Source organism: Terrapene carolina, unplaced genomic scaffold (genome assembly GCF_002925995.2).
Source record: "Terrapene carolina triunguis isolate 2854851 unplaced genomic scaffold, T_m_triunguis-2.0 Scaffold193, whole genome shotgun sequence".
Lineage (NCBI taxonomy): Eukaryota > Metazoa > Chordata > Testudines > Emydidae > Terrapene > Terrapene triunguis.
In genome coordinates, this window is record NW_020664544.1 from 3,983,649 (window position 1) to 4,000,295 (window position 16,647).

At 54.0% G+C, this 16,647-nt stretch overlaps 1 protein-coding gene across 4 annotated transcripts in view; it reads right to left on the minus strand.

Moving 5' to 3' along the window:
- Positions 1–553: 553 nt before the first annotated feature.
- LASP1 (LIM and SH3 protein 1) overlaps positions 554–16,647 on the minus strand; it is a 46,395-nt gene continuing 30,301 nt past the window's right edge. Inside the window, exons 3-6 of one of the 4 annotated variants that reach the window (XM_024210044.2) lie at positions 14,885–14,992; positions 5,627–5,780; positions 5,174–5,271; positions 554–4,597 (exon numbers count right to left, since the gene is read on the minus strand). In XM_024210044.2, the coding sequence (XP_024065812.2) occupies positions 4,424–4,597; positions 5,174–5,271; positions 5,627–5,780; positions 14,885–14,992 (534 nt within the window). In that variant the 3' untranslated portion in view covers positions 554–4,423. Of the gene's footprint in view, positions 4,598–5,161; positions 5,272–5,626; positions 5,781–14,884; positions 14,993–16,647 lie in introns of all 4 variants that reach the window. The other 3 variants (XM_024210045.2, XM_026654859.1, XM_026654858.1) reach the window with 3 other exon arrangements.

The following is a 16,647-nucleotide window of genomic DNA, read 5'->3' on the forward strand; positions in this document are numbered from 1 at the left end:
CAGATATACGGGAGACCAGATCTCCTATGGGGTACAATGGGAGCTACCAGACACGTAGTGCTGTGGAGCTCTGAAAATTGGGGCCAGGCAGCTAAAGGTTTGGTGTAGGGCCCAGATCCTCAAGAGATGTTTAGGTTTGTAACCAATTTCAGTGGAACCTAAATACCTGTAAAGGATCAGGTCCTAAGCGAGATGCCTACAGTCACACAGGGAGTCCATAGCGGAGCTGGGAATGAAACCCAGGTCTCTGAAAGCCCAGGCAAGTGTTCTAAGCACAACCATTCTCCTCTATAGCAGGGACAGAAGTGGCTCTGAGCTAGGCAGGTAGCTATTAGGAATAGACTAGAAGCGTGGCTGTTGATTTAGCTCCCAATAGACTTCACTGGGCACCACATTGCGCCCATGAAGTCACGTCACTGCAAAGTTTTTTTTTTTTTAAATATCCAAAAACTGATTCAAAATTAATTTCCTTTGTTACTTGCCCTCCCTCTTCCAGCACAGCTGTTTAAATAAAGCCAGAGGAAAATTAAAAACACAATTAAAACCATAGAAGTCAGCAGGTAAAAATTATATTTTTATTTTAAATTTGAATAAACCCGGAAGAGGATTTGTTGGTTTGTTCCATTGAATGGTTCAGTTAAAAAGGCCAAATAAATTTCATTGTCTGGGGGGCGTTCAGGCCCATCGGAAGAAATATACAGACAAAAAAACCCACCAATAATAAAAAAAAAAAAAAAGATCTAAACCCGGCACTGAAATGCAACTTGGAAAGCTAAGATGTAAGACTTGTTTGTTTAAAAACAAAAACACATGAATGAAATGGTTACAATGATGCAAATTTAGCTTTTCATCTTTTTTTTTTTTTTTTAAAGATTTTACTTATTTATTTTAAATACAGGTTTAGGTGCTTTTTCAGCTATGAAAAAAAGGCAAAAAAGTGCATAAGTCAGAGAGAAGGCAGAAATCAAGCAGTAAGATGTCTGTTTTCCATGGCAGAAGGGAAAAAAGGGGGGGGGGGAGGCAGGGGAAGGGGAGGATAGGGACAACAGTGTCAAGGTAGCATTAAAAAAGTTTTAGGCCAAAAACTTAAGTTTCCTGTGTTTTTATTTGGTCCATTAAAAAAGGTTTATTCACATTGTTACTTCCCCCCTCCCCAGACAACTGGCTCTAAGAACAGAGTATTAGTGATCAGGAATGTGCACCTCTCCATTCCCCCAGGTCTTGTGCTCACACGTTTCAGCACCACCAAGGATTTCAATTCCCTACAGCCCATCGCTGTCACTTCTATGCTCTGCCCAAGGCTGACTGCATCTCCTTTCACCCACGCCCCTCCCAAGTCTCCCACAAGCCCTTAGAGGAACAGGAAAGCTGGTTAAAAAACAGAAGGTTCACCATTATCCCCAGCCCTGCTACTAGCTGGCTCGTCCAGTGGGATGGAACAACCCTTTTAGTACAGTACATTGATCTGGGGACAGGAGACCAGAGACCCTCTTGCCCATACAAGCTTCAGCGCTATAGCAACTACCAGAGAGAGACTAGGAAGTGACAGGTTTCAGGGCTCGCTGCTACCCACCCCTTAGGCCCTCTCACTCCAACATTTCACCTTCAATTCAGGGTCCCTTAGGCATGGTTCTGCATCTCCATTGTGCTTCTGGAAGTGAAACAATGAGCACTTGAGAAAGAGGAGAGGCCGTGTGTGGAGTCCTCTTCCATATTTCAGGGGTGGCTTCCCCATTTTAAAAACCTAGCAGCCTGTTTCTCCCTTCCCCCGAAAGGGCAGCACCAAGGTAAGAGTGTACGGAGCAGAAGTGGAAGTGTACGGAGGGGTAAACCCGGAACAGTGCACTGGGATCAAGCAGAGGTCTCCAGTGTGCTCAGTGAGAAGGGGGCACCCATCAGGGAGACTCTTGAAACTGACATGCTGCTCAGCTTAGTCCCCACATTGCCTCTTAAAGCCAGATAGCAAAACTCAGTTAAAAATTACAAAACATTTAGCCAGGCCTGTCTGCTGAGAACTTACAGACCCCCTCACTGGATGCACCGTAAAGAGCCTCCCCTGTAATGCACCATCAGGTCAGACTCCCCTGGGATAATGAGGGCAGTCATGCTACATGGAATTCCAGTTGAGAGGGAGAAAGGCACCAGGGAGTGGGGGTCTCAGCATGCCAAGGCAGAGAGGGCAGCAGAGTTGATCCACTGGGGAAATGTGGGAGGATTCGCAGCTAGCTATTCTCAATGCCCAACTTCCTTCACCAAGGACAACATAGCACCATCTTCCCTGCATACAGATTTCCAGTTATAGTGGCCCCGGGGCCCAAAACATTGGGTTGGGTTGGGGATGTGCTTTGAAGTTTTGGTCCCTGATGCGATCCAAGCCAGCAGCAGCCTGGAACGTCTACCACCAGCCTGGACCCAGCGAGAATGCAGAGAAGGTGGGGGCGGAATGTATCTGTTCACTGCCCTTCCTGGTCCCTTTGCCACTGACCTTCCCCTCCGCGGAGAGAAGGCTGTAAACATCCCAGCTCAAACTGGAATGGAATTGGAACTAGGCTTGGCCCTGCTGCCCCTGGGAAAGGCACGGATGGAACTGGCTGGCTCCCTCTCCTCCTTCCAGCTGAGGGTTGGCTGACTGTTGTGTGAGGAGGTTTGTTCTACCTCCCTGCCCCCACCCTGCTCTCCAGAACCACAGTCCCAGTAGTGGCTCCCGCTGAGCAAGGCACATGTCAGTGCAAAGCAGAAACTAACTGGAACTTGGTAGAGCCAGTCCCTGGTCTTTGCCCCCCAAAAAACCCCAAGGCACCTCGTGCCTTTTTCACAACATCTCCGCCAACCACTCATGGGGCAGAATTTCTCCAATGGTCGGCTCAGTTCATTCATGGACAAAAGGATGAAAGCAGAGCTAGACTAAGCAGTCAGTGGCTCCAAACAGCCATAGGGGCAGGGGGTGGCGAGGGGGGCACTAGAGACTAGGAACCACGCCCCAGACCCTGCTCCACATGGCCACGCAGACAGCGAGTTTATCCAGCAGCGGGGATGGGACAGCGAGCAGTGACCCTGGCTGAAAGCTGCTGAGCGAGGTGAGACATAACCCTTCTATGCAAGAGATCAAAAGGAATTTGCTGCTGCAAAACGTAGAAGCTGATTGGAAGGCACATGAGCCCTTCCCCTCTACTGGAATGGTATTTGGTTCTAGAGGGGGTTCTGGGTATCGCTTTCCTCCGCACCCCCCATGGGGACTCCTGGATGACCATGGGGGAGGCAGGCCCTCTGCCCCTCCCCATAGCTCTTAAACACAAGCAGCTCATCCAGCCTCAAGCATAAGCAGCCCATGGGCCACTCCTCGCTCCCAGTGCGGCAGCAATCACCCCACAGAGCGTAGAGATGGTCCTGAGATGAAATGGCCCAATCCAGGGTCGCTCAAATGGTACGGCCAGGCCTGTGCGATGCGGCTTTCGAGAGCCCTACCCTGTTCGAAGGGCCACAGCCCCAAAGCCCCACTGCCTGCTGCTTCGGCCTCTGTCCCCCTCAGACCCTGGGGATCCCAGCACCTCTGCAGGCAATGACACAGCCCAAAAGTCTAGGAAAACGCTAGAGGAACAGAGCGAAAAAAGATTTTTAAAAAAAAAGGTTAAAAATTGATTGATCTTAGATTCTTTGGAACTAATATTTTTTGTTTAAGTTTGTGAAAAAATGGGAAGTGGGGGGGGGGGGGGGGAGAGAGAGAGAGAGAGAGAGAGAGAAATGTTTCCATTCAGTCTAACAGCGGCGATGAGGTGGGAGAGGCGACTGGGGATGGCCCAATGCAAGATCCCTGCAGACTTCCCTGGTGCCAGCTAAGCCCTCCCTCCAGTTGGGAGGTACTCCTGGCTCTAGAGAAGGGGATCCCCACTAACCCCCCATCCCCTAACTTGCTATTAAAGGGGACACCCCCTAGTCATTTGTCCCTTGCTGCCCCTCCAGCTGCCTGGCTTGGTCCCCAGCAGAGGTGAATGGGTTTGGTCCTATCAGATGGGTCAGCTGGGATCCTTTCTTAGCTCAGGATCGCAGCGATTCCAGTTGCTTCCCTCATATTCCCTGGGGATGCAGGGCATGCGCCTGGTAGCTAGGCCCCCACCCCTTCAGAAAGATGGGGGTGAAGGGCGAAGAGATTAGAGGAGGAAAGCTGCAATGTTGGGGCCAGCCCGAGCGGCCCCTGGACAGGTTTCCCACCTCGTCCCGACAGAGCTATAATAGCTACAAAACAAAGCTAAATTGGCAAGAGAAACCAGAGCCCGCTGCAGAGTACTGATGGGCCAGGGGTGCAGCTCTGATGGAGTAATGGCAGAACGCGGCGGAGAAGGGATGCTGGGCGAGAGAGACATGACAGGGGGCCTCGGGTGGGCTGGGTGCTTCGGGTGTTACTCCACGCCCCCTCGCCCACGGCTTAGATGGCCTCCACGTAGTTGGCAGGGAGCATGCCGGTGTCCCCCGTGCGCTCGACCGTGCCGTACATCCAGCCATCGTCGATCTGCTGCACGTTAATGATGGTGTCCCCATCCTGGAAGGAGACCTCGTCTTCGTCAGCAGCGTTGTAGTCATAGACTGCGCGGAACCGCTTCTGGGGGGCGGGGAGAAGAGGGTCAGCGGCACATAGGGGGCTCTAGCTCCCTCCCCTCCCCCCGCAGCCTGTTCATGGCAGCAGCCCCTGCTCTCCTTCCAGCCAGCAAAGCCCCCCCCCCAGAGCAGTTGAGCTTTCTATGGGGAAGAGCTTGCAATCAAGGGGAGTTGAGGGGCAATGAACTTTGAAGGAGCCACTCCTGGGCTCTGTAGCAATAGCGCCACTGGTCAGCGAGCTGCGGGGCTGGGCCCAGCTCCCAGCATGTCAGTGCAGGCCAGACACTGGGCTGGGGGGCTCAGGAGTCAGAGGGCAACCAAAAGGCAAAGTAACGGGAGACCAGGAGCATGAGCCCTGATAATGGCTGCAGTAGGGCAGCACGGGGGGTGGGGGGCCCCCCATCTACCTGACCCTCACCCCCACGCAAGAGGGTTTGCAGCAGCTGGGATAGGTTGCATGACTGGAGCAAAATGCTGACCTGCACTAGCGGCCACTACGGGGATCCCGCCAACGAGCGTCAGCGCTCGGTAGGTTAAGCGCTATTGCCGCCCTCTGGGCTATACTCACTCCTCCTCCTCCTCCTCCTCCTCCAGAAGGGGCATTACGCTGTGTAGAGGCCGGTGCTGCAGGCTCCTTGAAGCCATAGGACTGAGATGGAGGCTGCTGCTGCTGGTAGGCTGGGAAAGAAACAGTCCCGGTTAGTCGTGGCAAACTGCCGGAGTTTTGGGTTATGGAGACCCAGAGCCCTGCATCTCTCAGGGATGCTGCCCTTCTTTGTAACGAGCCTCACTCATAGCTGGGGTGGGGTGGGGGGGCCCTTTCAGGGGGAGCCACACGTGGGCAGACGTGTTGGGAAGAAGTTCTGCATCACTGGGCATGGACTTCAATAGCCCTACTGCAGCCAGAGAACTGAAACTTGGCCTCTTTGGGGCATCGGTGTCAGAAGATGAAGGTAGAAGGGGGAGGTTGTGCAGGAGACGCCGTGATCTGCGTAACCAGGGCTCCCCCCAGAGAGTGTTCAGAGCTCCTTACCAGGGCTGCTGGGCTGGACTTGAGGCGGTGGCTGATGCTGTTCCACAGGTCTCCTGTAGTTGGCACCATCCTGGGAGTTCCTGCGTTCCATCTCACCACCCTCGCCGCCACTTGGGCCCATCCTGCTCTTCTCAAACTCTTCATGGTACTTGATCTACAAGAAGAAATTTGGAATTAGAACAGTGCCAGGGGGCTCCTGGCCCAGATGGGAGCCTGTCCATGCCAGTCGCACAGGTCTGCCCCCGGTGAGCAGGTTTTAACCCATTAAGAGTGTTCCCCCCCCACAAAACCAGTTGCATCAGACCCATTAGCGCGGCACAGACCAGAGCCAGGACTTTTACAATCCCCAGGCAACAGCCCCAGCAAGACCTCACCTGGACCAAGCCTCCGTGAAATTTTCTAGGTGCACTGGGCGCTCCTCTCGTGTGCCAGACCCACAGCATGGTGCTGTGTGCTGCAGCTGGAGAGGCCATCTTTGTGGTCATCGATCCCACAGCCCTTTTCACAAGGGGGAGCTAGAATCCAGCCATGACATCCAGGCTATTTACGTTCTGCCCACCTAGCAGTTTCAATGGTGTAGCCCTCACTGCCTGTCCTGAAGGGTCACAGCACTAGCAGGATGTCAGACAGTTCTGTCCCAGCCCAGAGCTGCAGCCCAGCCAGTCCTACACGCTGCCTGAAAAAGACTGGGTTGGGACCGCACGAAAACTATTGCTGTTCACGTTCCAGTCCAGCAGGTGGCACTGCAGACTCTTGGCAATTCCAGAAACAACCCAGGTGGGGGGAAAGGAGTCAGGCATCCTAGTCCCCTCCGCCCAAGCTGGAGGGTTTAACAAACAGGGGAGGCAATGCCTCCCCCCCCATACACATACACTTGGTTTGGACAGATTCCTGGCAGGTGACATCCTTTTCCTCTTGCCGCCCAGCATCAGTTCCTCACCTTTGCTGCACTCTTCTAGGGCCCTCAGCTGAGGGGCCCATTTGTGCCACCCAGATCTTCACGGGAAAGGAGCTTTCCGGCCGTCTAGGCTGCTGGGACCCCGGCCAGTGTCGTCACTGTTCTTGTACTCCTCCCCCATCTGGCGCTAGCCACCTGCTGTCCCATCTTATGCATGGATTGTGAGCTCCTTGGAGCCCGGCTGCAGTGCCTACAAGGCCCGGGCATGGACCAGGACCCTTTGTGCTAGAGTTCGGCACTGTACCAACAGCGCCCCATCACCCAACAGTGCTCGAGCAGGCCTGCGGAGACGGCCGGGAAGGGGCAGCGATGAGGAACACTGCTAGGCCCAAGTCAGCTGATGAGCACCGCTGGACTCAGGGCTGGCTACTAGACCTCCCTCAAGGGAGGCCGGCCAGGCCCACGGGGCAAGGCCAAGGGGAAGGATGCCACAGGGATTATTCCAAGACTGCAGCTCTAAAAAACAGAGGTTGTAAATCCTCCCCACCCCTCTCCCGTCAGCACAATGCAGCTTTCTGGCCAGCTCAGCAATGCCTGGGGACAGGAAATGGACAGCGGTATCCCCTGGAGTGATAGTTGTGTGTAGGGAGGGTGTGTATGTGGGGGGGTGTATATAAAGTGTGCTATAGTGGAGCTGCCAACCACAGCCCCCCTGCTATTCCAGTCCCGGGCTCCCCCTGCAGCTCTGCCCCTGCACCTAGATTGTGATTTGCAGCAGCCCTGCCTCTTCGCATTACCAACAGCTTCTGTCTGAGGGTGACGGGTTAAGGCCAGGAACGCTCTGCTGTGGTTTATTTGGTTCCAGCTCATTTCCACTTGTGACCAAGGCAGGGTTTGGATCTAGGTCCTCGGAAGAAAGGCTAATGCAATAGCCACCTCGCACCAGCCTCTGCTGCGGCCCACTTCTCTCCAGTCCCCCCACCAGCCCTGTTCCTCACTGATGCTTTGCGAGGGAAGCACACGCGTGGAGGTGAGGACACCCTTTTCAGGCTGCCGCAGGCTCTCGGCATGGCTGCGGTTTACAACCCCTTACCATGGCAACGCCTCCAACAGTGGTGAGAAGCTACAAGCCTGCAGCATCCCCTGGGCAAGAGGCCTCAAATCTCCCTGGCCTGACACAGGCGGCTGAGGAACATCCACCCCCCACATCTGGCTCTGCTTTAGCTGTGTTCCTCGGAGGAGGAGACAGGGGCAGAGAACACGCACAGACCCATCTTCAGTACCCGGGCTCGCTGCTGCACAGGCAGGAAAGAGTCACAGTTACCAAGGCCCTTGGCCACTCCAGCTGCGTTTCCACCAATGTTCCAGGCTCAGTGGCTGTCATTTTTCGTGGGCCTCTAAGCAGAATGCAGGCAGGCGTGCCTGCAAGTGTTAGCTTCTCTCCCTCTCTGACCCCTGCTTGGTCTTGTGCTTCAAGTCAGGATAGTATTCAGTATGTGTGTTACAGTAGCACCTAGAAGCCCCAGTCAAGAACCAAAACCCCACTGTGCAGGATGCTGTACAAATAGTGCAGCTGTGATTGTAGCCACATTATAGGACAGCTTGAGCAGATCCCTGATGCTGTGGCAGCAAGTGCCAAGGGGGCTTTAAGGCAGAGAACAGGCCCCAAACCAACCCCAGACGTTGCCTTCACTCAGTTACATGGAGAGCCTGACACGTAGCCCCTACGTCCCGCAGCTCCGCTCAGAGCCCCACCCCAGCAGGTACAGCCCTCCCGGTCTCCTTCACACCTCTCCTGGGATCTCAGAACTGCTCCTTCAGCAGCTTGGCTTGGAGTTACTTAATTGACACTTAGGCCCTCCTCACACCAAGATTAGAACCATGCTTGAACACAGCGGGCAGGGGTGTAGCGCATGTCCCTAGCTGGTGCAAACAGCAGTTTCTCGGAGAACCACGTTAGCTGAACTGTTAACGACATAAGGGTATAGGCAGCTTGGATACCCATGGCGCCCTCATACAGTATGGGAAGCAGGGCTTTGAACTCTGCTAGCAGCAGCTGTCGCTAGACTAGAGCTGAGGGCTGTGTCGGCTCCCTCTGTCTTCGGGCTGCTCTGGGAAAATCCCTCGCTCCTGGCTTTGGCCTCCAAGGCACAGCAGCTCAGCCTCAGATTCCTGGAAGTGGGAATGCTCCCAAGCACCCAATTAGGGCCCCGCAGCTTGGCACTAAGGAGAAGCAGAGAGGCTGCTGTCCAGGAAATCAGAGGGCAATTACTCACTTCAAATGCTGCAGTATTTATAACAAAAAGTGAGACAAACAGAGGGGGTGGGAAGGGAATCCCAGCCGAGGATCTAAACAGAGGGCTACAGATTAGCTTCATCTCACCACACCTCCTCAATTAGGTTCCCCACATTAACACTTTGAATGCCAGCTCTCAGCCCACCAGAAGGAGCAGATTATCTAGCCACAGTCTGGAGATGTTTTGCAGTAAGGATTAGAGGAGGTCCCAGTTACCCATCATGGGTGCAAGAGCCCCCACACCACCCAGACAGCATATGGAGGACAGAGCCAGGGATGAGGCCACGTGCTAGGTGGCAGATTCTCAGTCAGACCAAGAGGGGCAGGGTTATTACCCTCTATTGTACTGAGACCCTGAACCAAGTCAGATGCTTCAGAGTGTCTCAATCAGCCCTCACTTGGCAGACAAGTATCCCGTAAGTGGGAGGCTGGTGCTACTTGGGTTTCCACCCCCGCAGTGATGCTGCATGTAGCCAGCCTTCTAACGGCACCGATGCTACAGGGTGGGAGCAAATATCACCAGCCCCAGTCAACTCCCTCCCCAAGTACTAAGCAAAGTGCTTAGTAGGTGTTTGGGCTTAAAAGCAAGGAGAGAAGCTGGCGCAAGACCAGGCCAGACCGAATCCTTGCTTCCAGGGCACCTACAGCCATTCCTGACCTGCAAAGGCCCCCTTGCTATTCCAGTCCTGAGCCTTTCCTGCTGATGTATGATCTGCTAGGAGCGAAGTTAAATCCCACCAAACCCATCTCCTCCCTCACGAGCCAAGGCAGATGTGAAACCAAGGTTCTACGAAGTGAAAGTTTAGCACATGGACCTTGAGGTATGTGTCGCCCTTCCCAACCTGTCACCACAGAGCCCCCCAAAACAAAGTCACATGTCAAGCGCTCTACCAGAGTTAGCCCTGGGGAGAGGAGGATCAGCATGAGGAGGAGAACGCTTACTGTGGCTAATGCGGTGTCTGTCCTACACCTCACTGAGGAAGTTCAGCTATGGGAAATCCTCCTAAATAGAGCTCTGAACAGTTAACAGAGCCAGGGAGATTGCTGGGAAGGAACCAACCGGAAGAAAGGAGAGGGCTATTGTATTTTCTAGAGGCAATAGTTAGCCCCCCTGCCAATTAAAGCAAGGGTGGCATGTTGCTACCTTCTGCCCAGTTTCAGGGACCTTCACGGTAGAGAAGAGACGTGACTTAACTGCAAGTGAAAGCAAAGACGACCACATCAAGCAGCCTGAAAACAGAGAGCCCACGAGAACCATGGGGTCCAGCTCCCAGACTTGCAGTCTCTCCAAGCTGGGCCTGGACCCCGTAGCCACAGCTGGAATTGCTGGTTGCACGACCCTGTCTCCCAGAACACTGGTGCAGGCAGTGCTGCAGGGGAGCGTCTGCATTTTAAAGCAGCGGTCTCCCTCGGCTAGTCTCGCTGCAGGTCTGTGCACAGTGTTGGGACAACACCAGCTGCAGTTCTTCTAAGTCACTGATGGATCTGAACTGATTGTAGCAAGGGACACGTCCTAGTGTAGACAAGAGCCCGGGGCCCACCCCTCAGCTGCACGTCCAACATCTCTCTACACTGTATGTAAACAGGGCAGGGGTGTTCAGGTCATTGGCAGAGCTACCTTAACCATCTATTACAAACGGGCAGAGTGCGCACACAGGCGTGGGTGGGGATCAACTGATCAAACAGAACCTCAGAGAAAGTATTTAATATTAAACGTTCTGTAGCAGACATGGGTAGTTTTCAAGGGTACACAAGTCCCCTTTTCAAAAGAGATTTAGGCTCAAGTCACTCTTGAAAGTGGCACTGGGGCACTCTTCAAAGTGTTACCCAACATGCTCTGGGCTAGTGGTCAGGTGACTCCGCATCCACCTGTCACACTGCAGCCCGTGAATCTAGCGAACCTCTACCCACCACCAATTAAACTGATTTTGGTCTAGAAATCAGAGGGGGTCCTAATCACAGGCTCTGCGGCCTAAGCAGGCTCAGAAGCCTAGCAGCAGATGCCACCAAGACGCACTGGTTGCGTACCACGCTCACAGCCTTCCATCTCCCACTGCAATCGGTTTCTGCTTCACTTTTGCTCAACGGCCCGTCAGGAGGGCAAAGGGTTAACGCCTGGGCGTGGGTGTAAATATTAATAGCTACTTGAGTTAATGAATACACAGGCAATGCGGAAGACACCTGCAGCCCATTTGTTGGCTGGTTAAATAGTTATTTGCTGCAGGACACAAAGCACAGGTGGGAGAGAAAGCCTGGTGCAGAGCTCTGCTTCTGGGTAGGGGAACTTCCCCGAGCAAAATAGTTTGCTCTATCTCCCTTCTCCTTAAGGGGGGTTGAAATCCTGACCCGAGGCAGCCATCACCTTGCTTACAAAGCCGTGCTGTTGAGTGGTCAGAGAATCAGGACTCTGGGTTCTATCACTCCCCGGCTAGAATACCTTCCACCAAGGGTGTCTGGGGCTGTCAAGGTTTGCCATGGACTGCTAGAGCCTCTGGAGAGAGGCACCACTCTATCAATTCATAGAGAAGCTTTGAAGTTTGAGGGGGAGAGGGCAGGGCAGAGAAGGGCATTTGTCATGAACATCTCCCCTCCCCCAGCAAGGTTAGGAGAAATAAATTCAACATGCTGGGGGCCAGGCACCTTGCAGCCCAGGTGCCCCCTCAGCTGCTAACACCTCGTAAGTCTTAGAGCTCTGCCTGCACTCCCGGGTGCTTTGTTCAGGGTCGGAGCGGGTGTTTGTATCTTTATTAAATAACTAATTTTATTGGCGGGCAGGAATGACGCTAGACAGCACAATGGGGAATCCTCCCAGCCCTGGGGGGGTGGGGAGGGAGGTGGGGGAGACAGACCAGGGAAAGTGAAAGCTAAAGGCCCAGTGCAGCGCTCCTGAAATCCACAGCAAAGCGCTTGAAGCAGCAGGAGCAGGACAGAGCCTCACCCCACATGGCAGCAGCGAGCCGCCCCATAGCACAGCCGGGCTCAGGGCTCCAGTGTAGTTCTTGTTCCTTGCTGTATTGATTGGAAGCTGCTGACCTGCCCCAAACAAAGCGATTGTTTCTGTTTAGCACTAGAGACAGCACCCCACACCTGCCCCAGCTGCACGGCAGGGGAGCAGGCTGCAGCGTCCATAAAGCACCTCACCTTGGTGAATGATTCCTCTGCAACCAGATGGCTGCTGGAAGTGCACTGGCCCAGGGTGGGGAGGGATAGACCTGCCCGTCAATCCCAGCTCCCCCCCAGCCCCCGGTTACGCTTTAGTGTTCCAAGGAGATAACGCTGCACCACTACATGCTGCCAAGGCTACCTGCTCTCTCCAGAGGGCTGCATCGTGCTCCTCTTCTCCCACTGGGAGTTTCACCCCTACCCCAGGGAAGATCCTCCACGTAAAATTCCTCTTGCCCCTTCCCAGGCTCATCCCTTCCCTTTCACAGTTGTAGGCTAAAGGGTTGTGTGGATTGGGGCTGGGGAGAATTGGTCTCACCTCAATCATGCAAGGGCACCTGGTTTAGCACTGCAAGCTGGAACCCTGCAGAGATCTTCACTAGCTCGCAGAAGATGCCATACAGGATCAGGGCAGGTGAACAATTTGGAAGCTTTGCCCCTCCCCTTCCCCTGGACATTTTCCTAAGTTGGTGCCAGACCAAGTTTGAATGGCTATCAGAAAAAGAGCAGCTGAAACCCGGCTGTGATGCTGTCCTCTGGGCACTGCTGCAGAAACTCTGCATCTGCTCTGTTCCCAGAGGGGGCCAGGGCACTCGTACATTCTTAGGGAGGAGTATCTCTAGCTACAGCTTTACCACCTGGATTACTGCTGGCAGAACCCACCCACCCACCCACCCACCCATGGTCTGCCCTCAACTTCCTACTGGAGGTGGTTATGGCGCAGGACAGGGGACTGCGCTTCCTGGCCAGGACCCCATCTGGCCACGCCATCTTTACCAACTGAGCTGGGGCAAGGCCACAGTCTTCCTAGCCCCTGGGCTACATTAACCTTTGGCAGTCCCCAGGTCATCCCTGGGACCTATTTCAGGCCGTACCCCTGGCTAAGGCAGACACAAGATCTGCCCCAACTTGGACCCCGCATGCCATGGCCACCAGGAGTATTATGGCAGCTGGAGAACAGCCCAGCATAGGAAGGAGAGGCTCTGGGCTCCATGGGTATTCTCCGGGGGCATTACAGTTGCTTTGCAGCCTCTTTGTGCTAGGCAAGGCCTAGGGCATCAGAGAGCCCCAAATCTCCAAAGAAAGGGAAGTGACTAAATGGCAGCAGGCTGTCAAGTGGAAAGTTAACAGGCAAGATCATGTGTGAAGCTACAGCACTGAGGGTTGGTTTTACTACCAGCATTCTGTGGATCCTGCCCTTGACCACACTAGTTTTGCAACAGCCTCAGTCTGATAAGAAAGTTAAATACACACAGGGCAGCAGCTAAAGGTTAGTTAACTCCATGTGTTCGGGAGGAAGCAGATAGTGTGTACCCCCCCTGCATCCCCCTCAAACCCTACAGGTGTGGGAGATCTCCCACTCCCCGCCGGAAGCAGGAGTGCCACCAACCCCAATGCACTCCCGCACAGGGCGTGGTACATGCGCGCACAGCTGGCCTTCCTGCCAGCTGCTTATGGGGAAGAAACAGTAACGCACTGAGACTGGCTGGCATCGCACAAGCTCCGGAACTAATTGGGCACCAACTCAGACCATTTGCAAGAGGATTGAACGACCAGGCTAAGTGGCTCCCAGATTTGTGAACTTAGCTTTCAGTTCAAACATGAACCTTATTTTTGGATTGGGGGGCGTGGGGGGAGGGGAAGACGACTTGAGGCTAGTTAGTGAGTCAATGAGCATTGGACTGGGACTCTGACTTGAAGGGTTTTGTACTCCATACAGTAGCCACTGCTGGGGGTGAGGCACATACAGGGTCTCTAGTGCACCACTTTAACCTAACCACATTGCTGGGGATAGGTGCCTTCAAAGATGTCCACTAGGGAGCGTCTTAGAGGTCCTAGAGGCAAGACACTAGGAACTGGGCCCTTCGATTGCCATCTGAGTGACAAAGCAAAGGGCAGAAGTCCCTTTAAGCCCCTATGAGACCTAGTCAGGGACCAAGGCCACACTGTGCTAGGTCCTAGAGAAGGTCCATCCAGGTCAGAGTGGGGGGGAGAGGAAAAGAAGTGCTGGCCTTTGAAGCTGTAACTCAAGCTCCATTTGGAGGGCTGCGTCCAGCACGGAGTGTAGTGAGGCAGCTGGCAGCCTAGCAATCAGCACTCTACCATGCCAGGTAGGAAACTGGGTTACACAGCCCATCCTGCTGGAGAGCAGCAGATGCCAGGATTACCTTGGCTACAGTGTCTTTTCAGCCCATGCATGGCCTGAACAGCTGCAGCAAAACCCTCCGGCAGCCAGGCTGCTGGAGCCAGCTTTGGACAATTGGAGGCATGGTCAAGTCAGAGGAAACTGGCAGAGGACACCGCACAGCTGTCTAAGTGAGACCCAGCAGGAGGAAGCGAGGTGCGTTTGGCTGAGGTTTCCTGAGACAGCACTGAAGGTGAAGTTAAACCGGAGTCAGTCATTCTGCACTCTGGTATTCCCACAGCAGGACACCATGAGACGTGACTTGTTACTTAGACAGTTCTCCTACAGCCCAGGATTCAGTAGCTGACAGAGTTCACAGTATGGGGCAGATGTGATTGGCCCATTCAGGGCCATCCCCGAGGGCTCACCCTTGCTTGGTTTCATTTTGTGAGTCCCACCAGCCTCCAAATCCCACTACACTTTGAACCCTTCATGGCATACTCAGACTTGCAAAGTCCTGCCAGCTCCTGCTACAGCTCCCATGCCAGTTGCACAAACATACAGAAATTATGTGCACTAGCAGGAGGACGGTGCCCACTCCCCCGCCCCCAACTATCCTAGAAGGAACCAAAAGTTGTAGTAAATAAAGACCTTGTTTTCACCACCTCAGAGTTTGCAGGGCTGCTCCTTTGTCCCCCGTCCCACAACAGAAAGCCAAGGGGTAGCACAGCCACATAGCGCTCTAGACTCTAGAGCGCAGATTAAAAAGCTACATACGTTGCTGATCTGGTCCTGAGTCTTCTTGATTCTCTGCAGCTCGGGGGTGTCAGCCACCACGCTGAATCCCTTCCCTTTGTTCTTCTCAAAATCCTCCTTGTAGCGAATCTAGGGACGAGAGATAAGCAAAACAAGCTCTTTTAGACACCGCGAGAGTCATCCAGAGCAGCCCATGTGGCAAGACCCAGCCTCTGCGTGATCCACCCTTTTCTCAGCATTGCAGGCTACACGCATGATAGCCTTTTAGTCCAGCCTCCCAGCAAGAATGGCAGAGTGGGTTATTCTTAAAGGGGGGTTATGAGCGCCGGGTACAACAGCACTTCTGCAACAAAGTGCAAGTCTGCCACCTCTGGGGTGGAACCCAATTAGAACAATTATAACCAAGTTACAAAGCAGGGGGAATTGTGGAAAGCAGACTATGGTGACCTCAAATTGTATTTGGCTAGTACCTGGGGATCAACAGATCCATTCCTGGTGGGTGGGTGGGTGGGGGTGGGGGTGTGGGTGTGTGATTATTATTATTTTTTTTTTAAAAGGCCCTGAGTCACACATCTGTCTCATCTCTCCTCAGAGACAGCAGCATACAACTGTTAGATAAGCTGACACGCCACCACCCAGACCTACTGAATAGCCCTGAGCTAATCCCATCCATGGGGATTGCCAGGGGCCCCCCCCTTGACCCTGCCTCACCCCCAGTACAGCTTCACCATTCCCCAAAGAGTCAGCCAGAGCCACAATGGCCTCTACAGAGCCTAAAAACCAGCCCCTGACTCAATCCCTCCAGCAAGGAAGGAAATGCTCAGACCAGCCTCACTGGATGGAAACTGTGCTGCTTGCAGCAAGAGGAGGCGGTCACAGCCGCAGGCCACTTTAATAGCTGGTCACAGTTGTTGGAGAGCTTTCAGCAATAGAGGACTTCCAACAGAGAGCAGTAGCAGGAGGTCAAGCAGCACCTTACCCACCCTCCATTTAGGAGGCAATAGCCTGCATCCAGCCCAGGCCTTCCCTAGCCCTCTGGATCAGCTGCCACTGTCTGCACCAGAGGGTCAAGGGCCTCCCCAAGGACTACGGGTGGGATTTTCAGGAATGCCCAAGTGATTGAGGAGCACAAATCTGTGCCTGAGACACTTTGAACCCAGGTAAGCAAGTACAGATGAGCCCCAGTGCAAGGTTTGTGCAGGGAGGGTAACAGCTCAGTTTAACTCTGCAGTGACAACGCACCCTTTGGGATGGTCACTCTGTGATGCTCCCAGCTTATCCCTTTCGGAGGCAGTAAAGCCTTCAGAGGAGGACCCTGCTTTACCCGGCAGATGCTCATTTTAAGGAGCTGCCCTGAGGTCCCCTCAAAGCTTACACAATCCTGCCCTCCCCTGCGTGGGGATCCCACCTCCGCTAGCAAGTGAACCCATGACTAGGGCAGTCACAGGTCACCGCACTCCAGCGCCAAGAAGGAAGGTCAATAACTTGACTCATAGCTATAAGATTGCCACCCTCTGCACCCCTGTGTGATGGGCACCCTCTGATTTGGGTCTCTAGAGTCCCAACCCCTCCCCATGGGAGGTCGGGGCACTCAGGATGGAGAGCACTCATGCAGCCCTCTGGGATTTCAGGCACTGCCCATTCCCAACTCCCACACCGGCTGCGGAGAGCAGGAAGAGTCTTTACAAGGAGGGGGGCTGGGAGGGTGAGAAGGCAGGAAAAGGCAGGGCAAGGGAGCATGTGGACACATCACTCCCTCTCACTCCCCTCCTCACCTCAGAGCT